We start from the raw sequence: 23,430 nt of genomic DNA on the forward strand, positions 1-23,430 counted from the left end.
AAGAGGGAAGCAGGCAGACAGAAAAGGAGAGGCAGTGTTTGTTTATTTAGTAACAGCTCTACTGAGATATAATTCACTTGTTAGATGTACAATTCAGTTGTTTTTAGTTATTTATTTCTGAATCAGCTGACTTTAAGAGTAACTTAGTTACAGGGGAAGATTCTGAATTAAAAATTCACAAAAGCTCAGTTTACTGTGAGTTTATTGAGAAAAAAGTATTTCTCTTGTAAGAATACAAAGTATTATTTAACCATTAACATTTAAATTAAAAAGATATAAATATGTCAAAGCCATGAACAAAGATCTTTTCTTCTGTGTGACTCATGAATTCATGTTCCTTCAGTTCCAGCGCTTACCTGAACCGTCCATAATGTATAATCTTCACTCGTTGCATACATTAGTTCCCGCAGCAACATTCCTTGTGTTTGTGTGAGTGTTTCCGTAGGTGGTTTAGTTGTTTCGACATGGGTTAGCACTTCCCAATGCCATAACCGTCGCTTTCTTTTTTAGGAAGTATATCCAAAGCTTTGCTTCGTTTTACACAACAATAATGAGAAGACTGGTTTGTATTTTTACGTCTTCTATTTTACAGATGCAACCAGTCATGCCACAGACAGTAAAAAACAAAACTGTGGATAATAAAAACAGTATTTAGAGTGGCACATTCCGCAAAAAATCAAATCAACAAATACTTATTAGGGCAGGCTCTGTACTACAGGAGACACCGTTACCTCAGGCCTGGTCTGTCCAGACACCAAACCAGGTTGAGGGAGGTAGACATAAATACACGGCATTTTAATGTAAAGTGTAAACAAGTATAAAACATGAGATAACCTAAAAAGGAAAATGGCTTTCAAACGGCTGCTAAAGACAGGGAACCTTCTCCTCACAGAAATTATACTGGATAGCTCAAAAGGCAGAAGCACAAAAAAAGTGGGGGCAAGGCCTTCAGCACTGGGACAGTCTCAGGAGCTCTGGGAATGTGACTGGGCGGGGCCTAGGAGCTCACTGGAAGGAGCAGGCGTGACAGACTCAAAGTTTTGGACAGTCTTCATTCCTCAGAGAGGCAGAGGTGACTGAATCTGGTTAGTGGAGAGGAGTGTGATCTATCTGGCGATGAGGAAAGGGTAGTGGAGAAACCTGCCCGCAGAGGAGGAATGAGCACTAACACTCACAGAAAACTGAAAGCAGTTGCTCAGGAAGGGACCGAAACTCTGGCCAGCAGTAAGAAGGGGTGGAGAATCCAGAGAGGCGCCAGAAGTGGTGCTCTGTGAAGATGGACTGAAGGTCGGTAAGGAGGTTGTTACAAACTTTGAAACAGGAGATGATGAGGGTTGAGCTGGGGGCTGAGTGACAAGATGAAAAGCTCACAGGGGACTTCCCTGGTGGCGCAGTGGATAAGAATCTGTCTACCAACACAGAGGACACAGGTTCGATCCCTAGTCCAGGAAGATTCCACTTGCTACGGGGCAACTGAGCCCGTGTGCCACTACTTCTGAGCCCGACTGCTACAACTACTGAAGCCCATGCACCTAGATAGAGCCTGTGCTCTCAACAAGAGAAGCCGCTGCAGTGAGCGGCTCAAGCACTGCAACCATGAGAAGGTCCTCCTCATTAGAGAAATGCAATTAGAGAAAGCTGTATGCACTGCAGAAGACCCAGGGCAATCAAAAATAAATAAATATTAAAAAAAAAAAACAAAACTAAGAACAACAAGAAAGGCTATCAGGAAGATTCTGTTTTGGTGAGGGCTGGGGATACTGAGTTCAATTTTAGAGGTAATAGCGAGGCTGTCCTGGAATTATCTTGAAGGCAGTGGAAGGGCATGAGTGACCTGGCAGGGGGCGGGTACTGGAGGTATCGGGTCTGGAAAGATCTGGAAGCAACCTGCCCTAGATGGGTCAAGCCATGTTGCTGCCAAAGCCAAGTGTCTGCAAGGCAGGAGAGAAAAGTGGAGGGCTGAGGCAAGACATGGGAGACAGACAGGGGTAGGGAAAAGGAAGGTTGGATGCCAGGAGGGGCGCAGGCGGCCTGTCTGGGAAGGCAGCAGCTTCTGGAGCAGAGCAGTGAGCAGGGCCCTGGCAGAGCTGGGGGCTGGCTGCTTTCTGTTATCAGAGCACTGACTCGGGAAACTGGGGAGAAAGTGTGTTTTACAAAGAGGAGAGGCAGTGGAGAAATAGGCTCAGAGCAGCCTGTCTAAAGTAAAGAGCTGCACACGTCTGCTGGCAGAGGGGAAGGAGTCACTGCGGAGGAGAGAGGGTGAAGAAGGAGCAGTGTCTCTGAGGACCCGGAGAGGAAGCGGGTGAGCTGAGCGTGCGTGGAGGGCGGGAGGGCTGCTGAGGAGAGGCAGAGAAGGCTCAGAGCTGCGCCTGTGGGGTGAGGGGGGTGCCCGAGAGCTGCTTCAGCTTACCCTGCCTGCTCCCTCCCTTCCTCACCACCTGCCACTCCTTTATGTCTACCCGATCAGCCACCCCAACACAGACTGTGGGGCTGGCGGTGGTCCAGAGGCTGACAGTGACCAGAGGCAGGAGGATACCTTCAGGCTGTACTCAGCCCTGGAGAGGAAGACAAGCTGAGCATAGTGCTGGAACAGGAGGGACGGAAGGAAGAAAGAGGACAGATGACCAAGCAAGTGCTGAAGGGAAAAGGAAACTCGGGAAGTCTGTGGTAAGTTTCCATTCTCAGCAAAGTGAGAGCAGACACGAGGGTAAGTAAGGCGGGGAAGACTTCAGAACAACTGCTCCAAGGCCACTGTGTGTGTGGTGGGGGCGGGGGGAGGGAAAGGGGTCCGTAGAGGTGACCTCAAGACAGAGGAGCACACCCAGCCGCGCTCTGTGTAGACGCAGGGGCGACCTGCCAAGCTTAGCAGAGCAAAGAGCTGATGGACTCACCCCAAGAGCTCTAACGAGGACGCTGATAGAAGGGCAGGGAACCGGCTGTTTCAAGGGACAAATGGAGGATGATGCAAGCTGCCTATAGGTTCCAGGCACAGTTAAGAGAGAGGCAAATGGGACAAAGGTAAAGGAAAGTAAGAGGTTTGGGGAGAGAGGTAAAAAAGGCAGCAGAAGGCAGGGGTGGTGGGAGGGAGGGAGCAGAATGGTTGGAAAGGGTGGGAGACAGCTGTCAGCGGGACAGACTTCAGCGTCTGACGTTTTGGTGGGAGTGAGCTGGAAGGGAGGTGTTAAGAGAGCTGTGAGAACAGGGACCCGGAAACAAAAACATAGCTGCTGATGTCACTCAGGGTGACAACAGAATTAGAGTGCAGAACCCTAGCGTCCCCCAGGGAGACAGAGGTGACCTCGAGGTACCCAGGTGCTGGGGTGGGGAGGGGGGTTATGTGTTCTGCAATGACATCTGTCTAGTTTGAGAAGGACACCTGTCTGGCTGCAAGAACACTGAGAGATGCTCTGTACCTCTTCAAAAGTCTTGAGATTTATAGATGGCACAGTCACTTCCGACAGCCCATTCCATCCTCTGGAAGAAATAGACCATGGTGCTCTCCACCAGTAAGCCACTCAAGATGGCCAGGAAGGCGAGCTTGCGGTTGATGTTTAGGGTCACTGAAAAAGAAAAGGCAACTGATAAGTTCTTAAGAGTTTAAATGAAATTGGCATGTAAATTGTGTGGCAGTGTGAATGGAATGGTTTTAGTAAAACTGTTTCTTAGAAAATCTCTATTTGTTCTTATTAATCTATATTGTTACCTTTCCATCTGCAAAGCTTTTGGGAGAACCAAAGCATCTGCTGATAACAAAAACACCAAGCTTCTCCTGCTCTCATCAAGACAGAGTCGCATGAATATTAAATAGGAAACTAAAAGCTAGATTTTAAGGTTATAAAGAGAATAGCAGGAAAAAAATGGATACTCTTAGTTTTATAGTTTACAAGATGCTAAGCATTATAAGAAATATCATATTAATATACTCATTTACAATAGCACTTCTCACAATGTATGGGATAAAAGATGACACGCAGGGCTGCTTTACCATTCCTCAGTGTAGTAAGAATTCTCCTGAGTTGTGAGGCAGATACCTGGCATTCTAGCCTGGCTTGACAACTGCCTGGCCATGTAACTTTGGACAAGTCACTAAGAGCTCATTCATAAAGTAGAGGTAATAATAGTTGCCCTACTGACTCGGAGAAGGCAATGGCACCCCACTCCAGTACTCTTGCCTGGAGAATCCCATGGATGGAGGAGCCTGGTAGGCTGCAGTCCATGGGGTCGCTAGGAGTCGGACATGACTTCACTTTCACTTTCACTTCACTTTCATGCATTGGAGAAGGAAATGGCAACCCACTCCAGTGTTCTTGCCTGGAGAATCCCAGGGACGGGGGAGCCTGGTGCGCTGCCGTCTATGGGGTCGCACAGAGTCAGACACGACTGAAGCGACTTAGCAGCAGCAGCACTGACTCCACGGGACTTGCCTGAACCTGCCAATGCACGAGACACAGGTGCGATCCCTTGATCAAGCAGATCCCTGGAGAAGGAAATGGCAACCCACTCCAGTATTCTTGCCTGGGAAATCCCAAGGACAGAGGAGCCTGGTGGGCTACAGTCCATGGGGTTGCAAGAGCTGGATATGACTGAGTGACTGAACAACAACAATAGCTGACCCCACAGGATGGATGCAATGCATAAGGGAGCATTCTGAAAACTAAAAAGTACCATGTGATTAAACTGAACTAATTCTGAATATGTGCCATGGATAAGGTACTATGAAAATGTTAGGCATTGTTATTATTCTACAAAGAGTTCCAGTGTTTAATAGGTTATATAAAAACTGTACTCTAGAAACAAGGCTTTATAGATTGTATATGGGTTGAAAGCTGAGAAAAAAGAGTAAGATGTAAACATACCTCTGATTGCCTGAAAGTTTGACGTAAGGACAAACACTTTAATGAGTCTGAGGCACAGGGGTGTGTAATCATGTTCCCAAATCACAGCTGGGATCAGCAAGAGTTTTCCGTAGCTAGATAACAATAATGCCTTCAGCAGCAAAGTGAAGTTGAGTTTTTCTTTCGCTCTTATGGGTCGTTCTACCCACAGGAAAGCAAAAATGCCAATAAAATAGGCAGTCTGTTCTAAGGAAGAAATGGAAAATAAAGATACAAATGTCTCGATCCAAACCAGAGCCCCCTAAAAACAAATAAACCACAATTCCAAAATACAGCCTATCAGCTGATGACAAAAGAAATGTTTATCAAGATCAAATTTTATGGACTTCCCTGGCGGTACAGTGGATAAAAATCCACCTGCCAAGGCAGGGGACATGGCTTCGATCCCTTGTCTGAGAAGATCCCACCTACCATGGATCAGCTAAGCCTGTGTGTGATGACCACTGAGGCTGTTCACCTAGAGTTTGTGCCCCACAACATGACAAGCCACAGCAGTAGGAAGCCCACGTGCAGCAACAAAGGGCGGCCCTCGCTTGCCGCAGCTAGAGACAGCCCGACAAGTACAGCAACGGAGACCCAGTGCAACCAAATAATAACTACTACTATTAATAATAATGGCTTCCCCGGTGGCTTACTGGTAAAGAATCTGCCTGCCAATGCAGCAGACATGGGTCTGATCCCTGGTCCAGGAAGATCCCGCATGCCACGGAGCAACTAAGGCCAGGTGCCACAACTACTGAGCCCACATGCTGCAACTGCTGAAGCCTTTGTGCCCTAGAGCACATGCGCAGGAACAAGAGCAGCCACTGCAACGAGAAGCCCACACTGCAACCAGAGAGCAGACCCCGGTCACTGCAACTAGAGAAAAGCCTGCGCAGCAGTGAGGGCCCAGCACAGCCAAAAATTAATTAATTAAATTTTAAAGAACCAGTCATTAAAAAAATTAATAATAAAAAAATAAAATTTTCTTTCTTTCTCGTTATTATTTTTTAAATAACCCCTGTCTTTTGTGTCAAATCCTGCTGGTATCAATTCCGACACATTTTGATAATTCTTTCATGAAGTATTTCGCTCTCTGGAGAAAAAGTAATTCTGGAAGAATTGTAACCATCAACTTTCCAAAGTTCCTTTTAGGAAATCAGGTTGTTTAAGCATTTTTACTCCTAGAGATCTCCACAGAGAAAACAGAGAGGAGAATGGAAGCTTTTAAATCTGGAAGATGGGACATAGCCTAGGAATTACATATGAAGATGTTTTTTGTTGTTGATTCACCTACTCTTTATGGAGTGCCTCTTAGCCATAAGACCTTGAATGGTCTGTTACCTAAATTAAAAACATTCCGTATTCATCTTAACAAACTTTTTGAGTGTTAATTCCATATCCTTCCAGAAAGCATGAAGAGACAGAGTCCAGACTAGAAGAAGCAATAGTTCCCCTGGTATCCCACAGTCAGAACAGAGTGCAATCTGTTCTGTTCCCAATTAGGAATTTAACAATATCTTTTAACTGCTTTATTTTATTAAGATTGTTATTAATAAGATTGTTAGTGCTCTGACTACCCAGCTGCATACATTTTGATTGGTCTGTCCCTAATTCTATTTTCTCCTATGCTGTTGTTCAGTCGCTCAGTCATCTCCGATTCTTTGCAACTCCATGGACTGCAGCACACCAGGCTTCCCTGTCCTTCACCATCTTCCGGAACTTGCTCAAACTCATGTCCATTGAGTTGGTGATGCCATCTAACCATCTCATCCTCTGTTGTCCCCTTCTCCTCCTGCCTTCAGTCTTTCCCAGCATCAGGGTCTTTTCCAGAATCAACTCTTCGCACCAGGTGTCCAAAGTATTGGAGCTTCAGCTTCAGCATCAGTCCCTCCAATGAATATTCAGGATTGATTTCCTTTAGGACTGACTGGTTTGATCTCCTTGCAGTCCAAGAGACTCTCAAAAGTTTTCTCCAACACTACAGTTCAAAAGTATCAAACTGGACAAAACATGGTCCACTGGAAAAGGAAATGGTGAGCCACTTCAGCATTCTTGCCTTGAGAACCCCATGAACATATTATGAAAAGGCAAGAAGATTTTCTCCTATAAGCTGTGTTATTTAGGTTTCTACAGGATCACGTTTTTTTTTTTTTTTTTCTGGAACACGTGTATTACATAGTAGGAGAAATAACTGTATTCCTTCTAAAATGTTCTATAACTGAATCTAGCCAAAATAAAGAGGTTCCAAATATAGGTGATTAGGAGCCATAGTCCGTAATTAGGATTCATATGGGTCAATGCTATTATTGGGCTTTCCTGGTGGCTCAAACAGTAAAAAATCTGCCTGCAATGCAAGAGACTTGGGTCTTGATCCCTGAGTCGGGAAGATCCTCTGGAGAAGGGAATGGCAACCCACTCCAGCATTCCTGCCTGAAGAATTCCATGGACAGAGGAGCCTGTCAGGCTATACGGTCTCTGGGGGTGCAAAGAGTCAGACACGACTGACTGACTTTCATCCATACACACACATTCTATTATTGTCCTGAAGATAGATGTTTCCAGTCATTAAGTGAAATGTTTTTAGAGGTTTTACTGTTTGTTTTTTCATAGTAATATGTGATGGATATGTCAACAAGAATCGAAATAAGTGTGTTCAGTTCAGTTCAGTCACTCAGTCCTGTCCAACTCTTTGCAACCCCATGGACTGCAGCACGCAAGGCTATCCTGTCCATCACCAACTCCCGGAGTCCACCCAAACCCATGTCCATTGAGTTGGTGATGCCATCCAACCATTTCATCCTCAGTCGTCCCCTTCTCCTCCTGCCTTCAATCTTTCCCAGCATCAGGGTCTTTTCAAGTGAATCAGTTTTTTTGCATCAGGTGGCCAAAGTGTTGGAGTTTCAGCTTCAGCATCAGTCCTTCCAATGAATATTCAGGACTGATTTCCTTTAGGATAGTCTGGTTGGATCTCCTTGCAGTCCAAGGGCCTCTCAAGGGTCTTCTCCAACACCACAGTTCAGAAAAATCAATTCTTCAGCGCTCAGCTTTCTTTAGAGTCCAACTCTCACATCCATACATGACTACTGGAAAAACCAGAGTCTTGACGAGACGGACCTTTGTTGACAAAGTAATGTCTCTGCTTTTTAATACGCTGTCTGCTACTGCTAAGTCACTTCAGTCGTGCGACCCCATAGACAGCGGCCCACCAGGCTCCCCCGTCCCTGGGATTCTCCAGGCAAGAACACTGGAGTGGGTTGTCATTTCCTTCTCCAATGCATGAAAGTGAAAAGTGAAAGTGAAGTCGCTCAGTTGACACAGAAGTCTTCAAATTTTTAAACTGGCTGATGCTTTACAGACTCATTTATAAATTGATGATGGTTGCAGCGTGTCTCTTCAGTGTTTCTGCTCTTCTTGGGTTTGAGTTTTGCTACCCTTTATAGATCTAGCATTAGATCTTTCTCCCCCTTTAATGTTTTCTATTTTGCAAGCCAAAATTATTTCATTTCAAACACCTGTAAATCTTCTTGCAAGTCATTAATTTAAAAAAACATTAAATAATTAAGTGTCTAACAATTTATCTTGATGGTCTGCCATGGAGCAGCCCACTCTCTCTGTTTAGCCCTTTCTGCTCCATTTTCCATTTTCCACCCACATTCTTCCAGAAGTTGCCATTTATCAAAAATTATTACCTAGAAATCCGTCAGCCTATGTTTGATCCATACGTTTATATTTTGAAAGAATATAAATGATTTTGAAGTTGAAAAATTGAAGCTGAAAAATTGATGCATTTGAACTGTGGTTCTGGACAAGACTCTTGAGAGTCCCTTGGACAGCAAGGAGATCAAACCAGTCAGTCCTAAAGGAAATCAACCCTGAAATTTCATTGAAAGGACTGATGCTGAAGTTCCAATACTTTGGTCACTTGATGCAAAGAGCCAACTCATTGGAAAGACCCTGATGCTGGGAAAGATTGAAGGCAAAGGAGAGGATGACAACAGAGGATGAGATGGTTGGACGGCATCACCAACTCAATGGACATGAATTTGCACAAAATCCGGGAAATAGTTAAGGACAGGGAAGCCTGGTGTGCTGCAGTCCGTGGGGTCGCAAAGAGTTGGACTTGACTGAGTGACTGAACAACAGCAACAAAGCAGAACAATACCAGAGCTCAAACAAGGATGAGAGACATCTGAATTCCAATCAGCAGAAGCGGGGCATGCAGTAATAGGATAAAACTAAAGCGTCTGCCTGTAATGCGGGAGACTGGGGTTCAATCCCTGGGTTGAAAAGATCTGTAGAAGGAAATGGCAACCCACTCCAGTGGTCCTGCCTGGAGAGTCCCAGGGACGGAGGAGCCTGGTAGGCTACAGTCCATGGGGTCGCAAAGAGTAGGACACGACTGAGCGACTTCACTTCACTTCTGGGTCAATTAGGATCCATAATTAGGATTGCAACTCGGTGGGACCTTCCTGATTGTTTGCTTCCTGATTGTTTGCTCAGTTGGTAAAGAATCCACCTGCAATGTGGGAGACCTGGATTCCATCCCTGGGTTGGGAGATCCTCTGAAGAAGGGAAAGGCTACCCACTCCAATATTCTGGCCTGGAGAATTTCAAGGACTGTATGGGATCACAAAGAGCTGGACATGACTGAGAGACTTTCACTTTCAGGATCCATAAACGTAATTTAGGATGGTTAGCCCCCATGGAATTTGATATAGTCTTCAGGGGAAACACACCATCTCCCTTCAAAATGACTTAAGGGCTCGTCCACTGCAAGGATCTGTTCAAATAGGCAGATTATATATCCTGGGTTTTTAACTGATAATAATGAAAATAATCAAAATACACAACTTCCTCACAAGAACCATCTAATAACAATGGTGGGTGGTCTCCTGTCACTGGAGACACAGTCTTGCAGGAATCAAAAGAAAAGGGTTTCCTGCACTGGAGGGAACGGCAGACTGCATCACGCCTTTCTAGCTTAGAACTTGGGAGACTGAGGAAGCTGCCCCCGCCCTTGGGCTGCACACAGTCTTTCACAGGCAGGTATTAGAGAGCCCTAGCCCTTAGAGCTTTCACACATCAGATGGGTTCAGGAGGAGCAGCGGTGGAGAAAGAACTGCAGTGGGGAAAACAAGAGACGGGGCACCGGGAGACCTTCCCCGGCTCTGCACTGACGCTAACCTGCTGGGGGAACTTCAGGGAGACCACTGGCCCTTCCTGTTTTTGTACTTTGACAACTGCAGATAGGGAAGGCAACCCAACCCACCTACCAAAGAGGATGGTTGTGAAAACTGAGTTGATGATACTGTAGAAACAGTTTTTAAGTTATAAAATGCTAGATTTGTGTAAGACATTCTTTATAAGCTGTTTTAGGGATCTGCAACCTAACTAGGGATTAGATTAAGACACATATAAATGTAATAGGAGAAAAAATTTCTGTTCAAGTGTCAAAACAGCCACTATAGAGTACGTGCTACAGAAATTCCAAACTATTTGAAAACAAGCTTGGTTAGTTTGTTGTTTTGTTTTGCTTTTTAATTACAGACATAAAGCAGCTCATCTATAGCAATTCTAAGAGGCTTTGCTTTAAAGCTTAAAATTATATTAGGTTATAGCTCTTGGTTTAGGTGATTTGTTCAAGGAAGTTTTTAATATTATGATGTACATTTGGGAATTCTCAGCAGATAGATGAATTTTAAAGCCACTGGGACTGGATGAGAGGGCCAAGGGAGTGAGGGCAGCCCGAGAACAAGGAACGAAGGACACAGAGTCCAGAAATACGACGCTGCAGTGGTGCGCAGGCGGCACTGTGGCGAAGAATCTGCTGATGCAAGAGGCCCCTGGAGAAGGGCACGGCAGCCCACTCCAGGATTCTTGCCTGGAGAATCCCATGGGCAGAGGAGCCTGGCGGGCTACAGTCCATAGGGTCACAAAGAGTCAGACATGATTGAAGCGACTTAGCATGCAGGCATGGAGACTTAATAGTACTAAAATAATATTTCAGTATAAGGAAAAAGGTTTTAGAAGTAGAAAGGCATAGAAACCAGTCAGTAATAACATAGTCACAGGAATGAATTCAACCCAATTCTGACCTAAGTCACAAATTTCAAATTCTGTAGAAAAGCAATTTCAGAACTCAAAGAATTCTGGGGAGTAGCCCTTTCCCTGCACATAGTATATGAGTAGGTAATTAGTATAGTAATTAGTAACTATTGTAATTAGTAATAATAGTAATTAGTACAATACACTGAATAATGTCTGGCAGTTATTAATCTGTTTTAATCAAGATGAGATTCAAGTAATCTTCAGATTAGATAATCATAACTTAAACTGAAGAATTGTACCTAAGATACTGTGTCTCAAAATACTTTATGAAACACGTGTATCTGATAAGCATAATTATTTCCATGACCTATGCGTGGTAACAAAAGTTAAAAAGCAGGTAATTTAGACAAACTCACCTAGCAGATTAGTGGCAGAGCTGAAATTTAGTCTCAAGTCCTCTAGCTAGCTCCTCTTACCAATGATTAAAACCATGCACCTTAATTTTAAAATCAAAATAGTTGGTCAAATAATAGTAGAAAGCATGGCTTCTTCCTACCTAGAGAAGCAATTGCAAACATTCTATAGAAATCCCACTCCTTAGCGTATCGGATAAAATCATCAGGATCAATGCTTCGGCTGGAATCTTGAAGTTGCCACCATCTCAGGTATGCTTCACAAAGCAGACAAAATACGCAGAGTTTTCCGTGCATCTGTCAAAAAGACATTGCCATTCAAGCAGGTAAAGAAACAACTACTTAATATTGACCAGCACAGACAGAGCTAACTTTTATCGGTTCTGAAGAATGTCCGATCTAGTAGCTTTTCAAATTCAGAAACTGCCCAGTTAAATGCAAATTGTATTCAGTATGTAACCACTAGGTTTTAATCAGCAATGTTCAGCAGAAGCATCACATGGAGAGATTTTTCAAAATACAAATGTCTAGGCCCCAGTCCTGATTCAGAATCTGCAGAAGGATACCCCAGGCAGCCTGAGTGTGTGAAACACTCAGGCAGAGGGTGAACGCTAATGTGCACCCCTCCTTAAGAATCACTGCTTTAAATAGCAGTTCACTTCATCCTTTGTTATATTCTCAACATTTGTCTGATACATAGAATCAAGCAAGAATTTATGTGACTCAGGATGGGTGGAAGCAGCAATAAACACATTTAATCTTAAGATTTCATGACACCTCATAAGAAACTATTAGTCTGAACATGAATTTTTAAAAAAATGCCTCTAGGTTGGATGAGTATAAACTAAAATAGTGAAAGACAGCAATTAAAGGTGGCAAATCAGTTGAAAGTTTTAGAGTCTGAAATTTTGGCAAAAACAGAAAATGCTAGGCAACAAAAACTGGCTTTTTTCTATACATTTCTCCTACTCGTTGAAATTTATCTGTGTAAAGTGGGGAAGAGAAAGTGTGTGTGCAAAGCTGATGTGGTCCAGGGATAAGCATGGGTGTGAGCTTCTAGGGCTGCCCCATGAGCACACTGCTTCTCCTGGCTGCACTTTGGCATCCACTAGGGAGATTCAGCAGAGAAGGCAATGGCGACCCACTCCAGTACTCTTGCCTGGAAAATCCCGTGGATGGAGGAGCCTGGAAAGCTGCAGTCCATGGGGTCGATAAGAGTCGGACACGACTGAGCAACTTCACTTTCACTTTTCACTTTCATGCATTGGAGAAGGAAATGGCAACCCACTCCAGTGTTCTTGCCTGGAGAATCCCAGGGACGGGGGAGCCTGGTGGGCTGCTGTCTCTAGGGTCGCACAGAGTCGGACACAACTAAAGTGACTTAGCAGAGCAGCAGGGAGATTCAAGGACTACTCATGCCTGGATCCCATTGCCAAAGATTCTGATTTAACTGGTTCTGGGTGAGGCCTCGGCTTGGAATAATTAACTGGTGCCCCCACCCACTCCCCCAGGTGTTTCTAATGTATAGGCAAGTCTGAGACTTCAATTATATTACAAAACAGCTTGGGTTATTTAACTTGGGGGAAGGAGGACAGGTGGAGAAGGCAATGGCACCCCACTCCAGTACTCTTGCCTGTAAAATCCCATGGACAGAGGAGCCTGGTGGGCTGCAGTCCATGGGGTCGATGAGGGTCGGACACGACTGAGCGACTTCACTTTCACTTTTCACTTTCATGCATTGGAGAAGGAAATGGGAACCCACTCCAGTGTTTTTGCCTGGAGAATCCCAGGGACGGCGAAGCCTGGTGGGCTGTCGTCTATGGGGTCATAGAGTCGGACACGACTGAAGTGACTTAGCAGCAGCAGCAAGGAGGACAGGGATAATAAATTGCACTGTTACTGTCCCTGTTAGCCCAAAATTAGGGTTGCCAGATTTGGCAAATAAAAATGCAGGACATCCAGTTAAATATGCACTTCAAATAAACAACAAATACTTTTTCATGTATGTATGTTCTGTGCAATATTTAGAACATATGCTAAAAAATTAGTTTATCTGACTTCCAAGTTTAATTAAGCGTCCTGTATTTTATCTGTCAATCCTAGCCAAACTATTAAGAGTATTCAAGTCAATTCATTAAATTGTACATTTGAAAAAAAAAAAAATTTCAACTGTATCTATTAGGACTTTTCTGATTTTTCATCTCATATATTCCCTCAACAGGCTTCTCTGGTGGCTCAGTGGTAAAGAATCCACCTGCAATGCAGGAGATGTGGGTTGGATGCCTGGGTCAGGAAGATGCCTGGAAAAGGAAATGGCAACCCACTCCAGTACTCTTGCCTGGGAAATGCCATGGGCAGAGGAGCCTGGTGGGCTACAGTCCGTGGGGTCACGAAGAGTCAGACACAACTTAGCAACTAAACCAATCAGCCATTCCCTTAATAGCAGAGTATACCGTGCAATGTTACATTTAAAAAATATTTTTCTTTTAGTGTTTGCTTAGTTTTAGGGATAATTCTCTCCCTACCAGGTTATATTTAATTTTATTCTGTTCAAAATTATTGACATCTGTTTCAAAAGGTAACCTACTAAAAAGGCAAGCCAGATGATGGTTTGTCAACTTCCTGCCAGTGACCGTATTCTTAAATACACACTAGACATTGCACACCTTTTTAAAAAGCAATGCCTGCTACTTCCAGAAATTTCCAGACATTGCCTATGAAAGACTCACTCTTGTTAGAATTTCTTTCTTTAAATAATGTTCTTTAATTCTGTTCAAAAGTATTATTATTTCAAAACGCAAAATCATCAAGCAAAATTAGAAAAAAAAATGATCACGACTTACGTTTATTTTGGTGTTGAAAAGAATATGCCTGTAGGCCTGCGCTTTGCATAAAATAGCATTAATCAAGATGATTACAGGATCATACTCGATGTATTTGTCTACAGGTTTCTGGCAGGATTTCTGAAATAATGCAAGACAATATTAGAAAAAATATATTCATACATTCTTAAATCTTAGAGGATTTCAAAACAGCAGATTCTACTTTGGATCTGTATAGCAATAATGGCACCCCACTCCAGTACTCTTGCCTGGAAAATCCCATGGACGGAGCAGCCTGGCAGGCTGCAGTCCATGGGGTCGCTAAGAGTTGGACATGACTGAGCGATTTCACTTTCATTTTTCACTTTTATGCATTGGAGAAGGAAATGGCAGCCCACTCCAGTGTTCTTGCCTGGAGAATCACAGGGATGGCAGAACCTGGTGGGCTGCAGTCTATGGGGGTCGTACAGAGTCGGAAACGACTGAAGCAACTTAGCAGCAAGGTTGTAACAGCATTTATTTAAAGATGGCTTCCCAGGTGGCGCTAGTGGTAACAGAATCTGCCTACCAATACAGGAGACGTAAGAGACGCAGGTTCGATCCCTGGTTGGGGAAGATTCCCAAAGGAGAAGGAAATGGCGCCCCACTCCAGTATTCTTGCCTGGAAAATTCCACGGGTAGAGGAGCCTGGCAGGCTCCAGTCCATGGCGTCGCAAAGAATCAGATACTACTGCGCAACCCAGCACGAGCATTTATTGAAACTTCCATTCAGATACAAAATGTTCATCTATACAAGCCTTGGTTTCAAATGAGTAAATATAATCTTCTAGGGTAAAAATATTAATCTTTTAACCTCATATTAAAAAGCTAAAAAAGATATTTGATTTAAAGACATTTCAGGCAGGAAAATATTTCAGAAAATGCTACTTTCAGTCTGTAGGAACTGTTATAAAATAAACAAGCTCAGAATGTACAGTAAGTTCATTGCCTGTTGACTAGATGGCTCCAACTCTGTGGCTCTTGAAATATGATTTTGAGAAAGGGGTTCAGAAAAGTAACCCTACACCCAGAACTTCTGAGAGCTACAGGCGGGCAGGAATCCTAGGGTGGCACCTACCAAAAAGAGCCTTTTTCTTTTTCTCCATTGAGAAAATGGCAAGAAAATGGTCTTTCTCTGCTACAGTAGACCCTGGAGACTGCTGGCTGTATGTAAGGAACTGGGTTGTGCTGCTGGTTCTGAGTTGCCCAAATTAAGGCCCTTGGGCCCTCAGTAATTCCTATTAAATGGCTTTTTTTTTTTTTTTTTTTCCTTTTGGGCAGGTAATTACAATGTTATGAAACCCCAATGCCATTAGAACATACAAAATGCAAGTACAGGAACAAGCTCATTAGAATTGCAACATCTGAATCAGTATTAGCTACAAAGTTGCAGGGCTATTAGTCCCTGCATAAACTAATGGCTACAGTTAAAAAACAAACAATTTCAAAACTCTGAGAGGATAAAGTAGAAATACAAGAAATGATGGATATGCAAACATACTAGGAAGACCTTTTGATTACATCAAAGTGCTAGAAGAAAAATGGAGTGCCTTGAAGAACAGTAACCCTGCATTCCCAATGTCATAAAGAGTTAGATTCAATTCCAAGTTTCTCCATTTCACTCACGTCATTACAAGAAGTGTGTGTTTGTCTAGTCATCAGGTGAACCAATGAAGGGAGATGTGCTATTACCCTGAATTTGCTGCTACTGCTGCTAAGTCACTTCAGTTGTGTCCAACTCTGTGTGACCCCATGGATGGCAGCCCACCAGGCTCCCCCATCCCTGGGATCCTCCAGACAAGAACACTGGAGTGGGTTGCCATTTCCTTCTCCAATGCATGAAAGTGAAAAGTGAAAGTGAAGTCGCTCAGTCATGTCTGATTCTTAGCAACCCCATGGACTGCAGCCTACTAGACTCCTCCGTCCATGGGATTTTCCAGGCAAGAGTACTGGAGTGGGGTGCCATTGCCTTCTCTGTACCCTGAATTTAAATCCACCTAAATGAGTGCTGAAGAATTGATGCTTTTGAACTGTAGTGTTGGAGAAGACTCTTGAGAGTCCCTTGGACTGCAAGGAGATCCAACCAGTCCATCCTAAAGGAGATCAGCCCTGGGTGTTCTTTAGAAGGAATGATGCTAAAGCTGAAACTCCAGTACTTTGGCCACCTCATGCAAAGAGTTGACTCATTGGAAAAGACTGTGATGCTGGGAGGGATTGGGGGCAGGAGGAGAAGGGGACGACAGAGGATGAGATGGCTGGATGGTATCACTGACTCGATGGACATGAGTCTGAGTGAACTCTGGGAGATGGTGATGAACAGGGAAGCCTGGCGTGCTGCGATTCATGGGGTCGCAAAGAGTCGGACATGACTGAGTGACTGAACTGAACTGAACTGAATAGATCTGAGGTGTAACAGGTTAGGTTTTTTAGCTGAGCAAAGAGAAAGCCAGTGTCTAAACAGAAGCCACAGAATCAGAAATTATATATACACAACACAGCAGTTTTCTGGATCTTCTCCCTGTGCTACTCACGTGGAGAATACTTCCTGTCTTTATATAAATAAGAATGGAAGGCCAGAGATGCTACTTCATTTTAAGATGAAGAAACCAGAGACTGGTCAGGGATCTTCTCTGTGTCCTTTAAAAATTCTTTGAAAGCCATCTCCTGACAGCATGAAAAGTCTAAGATGGGATTTGGACATATTTCAGAAGGAGGGAGGCAGAAGCCAGCAGCAGGAGACGGGGCAGCATAGCTATTCCTTTTGCAATCACCTACCTGACAAATGTGTCTGGAATGACTACTACACTCAGAGCAACAGCCTCTCTTTACTTGGCCATTGCTATGGACCAGGCATATCCACAGTGCTGGATACCTACCCTGAGACATAAGCTCTAATCTCAAGGACCTTACAGTTTAGAAAGTGAAAGTGAAAGCCGCCCCGTCGACCAACTCTATGAGACTCCATGGACTACAGCCCACCAGGCTCCTCTGTCCATGGAATTCTCCAGGCAAGAACACTGAAGTAGGTCTCCATCTCCTTCTCTAGGGGATCTTCCTAACCTAGGGATTGAACCCAGGTCTCCCACACTGCAGGCAGATTCTTTACCCTTTGAGCTACCCAGGAAGCACTGCCCTGGTGGCTCAGACAGTTTAGAAGGGGAAGGGAAATAAACATGCTACTAAAAGTGCTACAATGGAATAAGCACAGGGTGACACAAACCGAACAGAAGAGGCGCTCCTGGTGTCACGTGACCTGCTATGTGCTGTGCTCAGCTTCCCTTCCTAGCGTGCTGCGGATTTTAGAAATACTGAGAGTTCATTAAAGTCTGCTGTTCCCTCCCTATCAGTTTAGGCTGAATTTTTCCCTTGTTCTGCCTCTATTATTTGCTTTTCATTTGAGTGCTTCCTTCACCTTGAATGTAATGAGTAAAACCACGCACACACACACACACAAACACACACACACCACAAATATAGTAAAGCAACCTGTGGCGAGATAGCTAAATTGAGTAAATAAGGTTTCTTATTTCTGGAAGAAAAGCTATGACCAACCTAGACAGCATATTAAAAAGCAGAGACATTACTTTGCCGACGATTGTCCATCTAGTCAAAGGTATGGTTTTTCCAGTAGTCGTGTATGGATGTCAGAGTTGGACTATAAAGAAAGCTTGAGCACTGAAAAAGATGCTTTTGAACTGTGGTGTTGGAGAAGACTCCAAGGAGATCCAACCAATCCATCCTAAAGGAAATCAGTCCTGAATATTCATTGGAAGGACTAATAATGAAACTGAAACTCTGGTCCTTTGGCCATCTGATGTGAAGAACTGACTCATTGGAAAAGACCCTGATGCTGGGAAAGATTGAAGGCAGGAGGAAAAGGGGACGACAGAGGATGAGATGGTTGGATGGCATCACCGACTCAATGGACATGAGTTTGGGTAAACTCTGGGAGTTGGTGAAGGACAGGGAAGCCTGGTGTGCTGCAGTCCATGGGGTTGCAAAGAGTTGGACACGACTGAGTGATTGAAATGAACTGAATGATTCTGGCAAAACTGCTCCATTCTATATAATTTACTATTAATAGTCAAGTATCCTGAAAGAGAAGTTTGTCTTCCAAGAAATCCCTACAGGACAGGGACCATGAACACCCAGTAAACTCAAATACTGCTTCCACCAGCTCAGTCTTAACATGGATATGACTTAGTTTCTGCTGCTATGTTCTCTAATTCTACAATGCATCACATCTCTTTCAGAATATGAATTGGTCATTTTTTTTTTCATGAATATTCTTGCTGCTTCTTCCTTCCCATCATCTCCAGGACAATTCCCTTCCCCACTCATTCTCAAATCTCTTTAACTTCAACTCCACAATAAGCAAGCACATATCTGAAAAGTGAAACCCATGAAACTTTCCATTCCTGCGAGGGTAGTGCTGTCTTATTCATCTTTGCACCCAGCAACCAGGGATGAAAGCTGCCTCCTGTTGTCCCGAACAGAACTAAAACTTGGGACAATCTCAAAGGAGTCTTGTTTTGTTACCATAATGGATTTAACAAATATCTGAGCAGTTAAAATAGGTCAGGCTCTACAGGATATTAAAAGTACAATATCTTTAACATAACTATAATAAATTGTGAAATGCTGAAGTAGAGAGAGTGACTGAAAACAAGGGACATGCTTCCATTAGAAAAAAATGAAAGAAATAGAGATAGGCAAGCTGGAAGGAATGGCAAGAGAAAAGCAAGAAGAGCAAAGGGATGGGAGATTAGAATAAAAAATACTGTGAGGAGATCAAGTTGAGTATACTGCTGACTCCAAATACAGCAGAGAAGAGACCAAAGTACACATAAGTTACTGACTGTAACCACCTAGAAACTTGATATTTTTCCCACAACAAATAGCATTATGTCAGACTTCTCTGGCGGCAGAGTGGATGAGAATCTGCCTGTCAATGCAGGGGACACAGGTTCAATCCCTGGTCTGGGAAGATTCCACATGCTTCAGGGCAACTGAGCCTGCACACCCGAACTACTGAAGCCCAATCGCCCAAGAGCCTGTGCTCCACAAGAAGAGAAGCTGCCGCTATGAGAAGTCCACTCACTGTAATGAATTGCCCCCATTCACCGCAAATAAGCCCTCATGCAGCAATGAAGATCAAGCGTAGCCACAAGTAAGTAAAGAATAATAATTTTTTAAAAAATCTGTAGCTTCATCATATATAAAAAACAACATGATATCTAAAACTCTTTTACTTTTAATCACAGGACTTTTGGACAGCCTTTAAAAAATTAATTATTTTATGGTTTAATTTTCAGAGTCTGGCACCAAATGAATGATTTTTCTGAGTAATGGAATTATGCATATTACTAAGCATTAGTATAATATAAACAAGGTTAGTACAAACTCCATCTCATTATGGAATGATTGTGTACAATAATTCAAAATGTATAGTACCACCATTCAATATTCCAAATATTACTCTAAAATCTGTCTCCTGGGTGAGAAGGTGTAATGCTGGGAGTCTGGGGGTGAAGGGAAGTGGGTGATAGTATAGCTGTTGACCTAAATAGCTATCCAGTAATTATCTTTACATAAATAAAGGTATAGAGAAACCAGCGTCTGATGGTTTGAGAGGGATTTTGTTGTTGTTAGCCTAATGCCAGTAATTTTTAAAAATATAAATTATTTTATACTAATAATGATTGCTAACTAAAATGCATGGGCATTTACTAGCTTTTCTTTGGACAAACAATATTCATAGTTATGTGACTGTCATCTTTCAGATGGGCTATTTAATTGGACTAGCCCAAAATCATTAAGTTCAGACCACATATAACTTACTTTTCTCTCCCTCAGACCAGGATGGCTAAGGATATGATCATCTAAAAAGTTAGAAATGGTTCATTCATTCAACAAATACTTATTTAATAACCATGTATCAGACACTGTCCTGGGTGATCCAACCACATTAATGAATAAAATATACACAATCTCTGCCCTTATGTAGCTTACATTCCAGTGGAAGGAGACAGACAATAATAAGGTCAATTACAGACAATATTAGAAGACAATAGATACTATGGAGAAAGATAAAGCAGGGAAAGGTGATAAAAGTTTACCAGACTTGAAAGGGAGATCATCATTTTTAATAGGGTGGTTAGAGTAAGCCTCTGTGATAAGATATTTGAGAAAAGTCCTTGAGGAGGTGAGGGAATTAGCCATGCAGCACAAGAGAGAAGAGTGTTCCAGGCAGAGTGCAAAGTCTCTGGGCAAGGAACTCTCCTGGTTTACGAAATATGAGGCAGCCAATGGGAGTGCAGGACAAAAAAGGGGGCCTTAAACCAGTGCAAGGATTTTGGCCTTAACTCTCAGTGAGATGAAAGTCACTGGACGGTTTGATCAAAGGAATAACAGAATCTAACTCAATTTTAAAAGGATCAGTCTGGCTGCCGTGTCATGAGGTGCAAAGAGACATAGGGAGGCCACCTGGGAATTGTGACAATAACCCAGATGAGACACAGTGGCATGTGGACCACATTTGTAGCTGTAGAGGTGATGAGAAGTAGACGATTCTGAACGTAATTTGAAGATAGAGTTAACAGGACTTGCTGAGCAACTGAATAAGGAACGTGAAAGAGAAGTATCATGGGTGACTATATTTTTTGGCCTTAGGAATGAAAATGATAGAATTGCCATTAACTGTTTGAAAGTTTGAGATGATTGCTGCTCCTGCTGCTGCTAAGTCGCGTCAGTCGTGTCTGACTCTGTGCGACCCCATAGACGGCAGCCCACCAGGCTCCCCCATCCCTGGGATTCTCCAGGCAACAACACTGGAGTGGGTTGCCATTTCCTTCTCCAATGCATGAAAGTGAAAACTGAAAGTGAAGTCGCTCAGTTGAGTCCGACTCTTCGCGACCCCATGGACTGTAGCCTACCAGGCTCCTCCATCCATGGGATTTCCCAGGCAAGAGTACTGGAGTGGGGTGCCATTGCCTTCTCCTTGATTAGTTACGTCCAAATGGAGAAGTCAAGTATGTAGCTGGATATTTGAGTCTGGAGTTCAAGGGAGTTAAGGCTGAAGGTATAAATTTGGGAATTTTCTACATTTAGATGGTATCTACAGCCATGAGCAAGAATGAATTCTTCAAAGGAGAGTATATAGACAGAAACAAGAACCAAGCATCAGGGTACTCCACGGTTAAGAGATAGGAAGGGAGGTGAGGCAGAATCAGAAAGGAGATTGAGAGAAAAAAGCCAGCAAGATTAAGAAGAAATCTAGAGATTATGGTGTCCTGGCAAGTGATCATAGCATTTATGGGGAGGAGGAAGCAAGGGGGGCACATGCTGCTGACAGTTAACTGGGAATGACTAGCAAAGTGGAAGTCAATGATGATCTTAACAAGGTCAGTTTCTAGTGGAGGGCAGGGGTGAGCCTGGAGTGGAGAAGAAAGCCTGTCTCAAGTAGATTCAAGAGAAAGTAGGAGAGGAAATAAAGAGAACAAGTGAAAACATCTTTTAAAGAATTTCTGCTGTCAAACGGAGAAGAAAGAACAGGAGCTAAAGAAGGAAGTGGGGTCAAGATTTTTTTTCTTTTTTTTTTTATGGAAGAAATGATAGTACTTATGTTAATGAAATGATCAGCAGAGAGCAGAAGAGTACTGTTATAGGGGTGTCCTGAAGTAAATGGAAGAGGGTGGTGCCTGAGTGGAGGCATTGGCCTTGGACATGTTTATGAATAGTTCATTCTTAGTAACAGAAGGGAAGATTGAGCAGATGCATTTCGAACACTAGTACTGGGTTTATGTGGTTGCATAGTTTGTGGAAGTTCTCTTAGGGAAGCAGGAGAGGATATATGTGAAACTTGAGGAGAGACAGGGTATTGTTCAAAGGAGTGGGAACATGAATGGACTAGTGAAGTGTTCCATGATGGACAGATGGTATCAAGGCATACCTGAGGTTAGTGGTCATGAATTTAAGGTGTTTTCTCCCCAGCAAAGCTCAGTAGCAAGGGTGTAGGGTCAGATCAGGGAATATGTGTCAATTTTGCCAAATGAGAGAAACAATTTCAAAGAAGAACAGGAAATTGAGAGTGCAGGCACAAGAATGATTATTAATATGATGGTTGACAAGAAACAGGTGCACCTTCACACTGTTGACTCCCTTGCAAATTACTCTTGCCATGTTTTTGAAATGAGAATTATTAAAGTCATCAGGAGATCAGAAAGGGGACAAAAATGTATTGACTGCCTATATTGTGACAGATTCTTCGCTAATGTCCCCAAAGAACCTCAAATTTTGTGGTTTTTTAAAACAAAGTTATTCTCTGTAAACAGACTATGGAACACCTCGAAAACAGTATTTTTACTTCCTCGTTTTTGGTTTTTATATCATCAACGTCCAGCATAGTGCTTCGTACATAATAGTGTATGTTCATGAAACCTGAAAAAATAATCTAGGAGAATTTACTGTAGGTTATGATGTGTTAAGACGGTAACATTTGTCTAATCAAAGGGAGAATAAGAATGAAATAGTTTTGACGGGAGCCCAAATGCCAGCCTAATCAGATCTTTACATTTCTCTGCACAACGCATGCATCCATCTCCGTCCGAGGATTTGTTCGCCCGGGTCAGCAAACACGAGCCGTATGGGAAAAGTGCTGTAGGCAGCACTTCCCTACCGCTACAGGTATTCATGCAAAGGTTCGACTGAGCCGGAACGGAAATGTCAAGCCTCGAACTGGAGTCTGTATTAGAGCACTCTGAAACTCGTTGATTTTTGATCGCCCTAAAAAGCTGGCAAAGATTTCACGGTCTCTCACGGTCCCCAAATCTCGCTGCGCCATTTTTTCCCGCAAGGACACCCCACACCTGACAACTCACACAGATTGTTATCTTCAACACGCCGTGGTTATAGTCTCGGTACAATTCCTTGGCCTCTTGGTTGCATTCGATGCACCTGTACTGGCAGGAAGCCGAGGCATCAGTATTCGAAGTCATTGTCACCTCATCCGTCTTCCCCTTTCCCTCTGTAACCCCTTCGGTGTTCCCTTTGCCAGGCCGAAGCCCATTCTGCCCACCAGTGCTCATTTCCACGCAACTGCCAGCCAGAACTTCCGATTCAGTGGCGGGGGAAGACGTCAGACGGCAGACCGGAAGTCTTGCGCCCGGCGGTGCTTGCTGGGACTCGCAGTCCCAGCACCGAAACGGGGCGCTCCGGCTAGGCTGAGCTGGG

General features: G+C 43.5%; 1 protein-coding gene across 1 annotated transcript; it reads right to left on the reverse strand.

Annotated features, from left to right (window-relative positions):
- Window positions 1-16: 16 nt before the first annotated feature.
- ARV1 (ARV1 homolog, fatty acid homeostasis modulator) lies at window positions 17-23,338 on the reverse strand. Its single transcript, XM_005891167.3, has 6 exons — window positions 23,079-23,338; window positions 14,182-14,301; window positions 11,482-11,635; window positions 4,857-5,081; window positions 3,414-3,560; window positions 17-629 (listed from the first exon to the last, which is right to left on the reverse strand). The coding sequence occupies exons 1-5, from the start codon at window positions 23,283-23,285 to the stop codon at window positions 3,418-3,420; spliced, it is 849 nt and encodes a 282-aa protein (XP_005891229.2). The 5' UTR covers window positions 23,286-23,338; the 3' UTR covers window positions 17-629; window positions 3,414-3,417.
- Between the last annotated feature and the right edge of the window lie 92 nt (window positions 23,339-23,430).

This window comes from Bos mutus, chromosome 28 (assembly GCF_027580195.1).
Source record: "Bos mutus isolate GX-2022 chromosome 28, NWIPB_WYAK_1.1, whole genome shotgun sequence".
NCBI classification, from domain to species: domain Eukaryota; kingdom Metazoa; phylum Chordata; class Mammalia; order Artiodactyla; family Bovidae; genus Bos; species Bos mutus.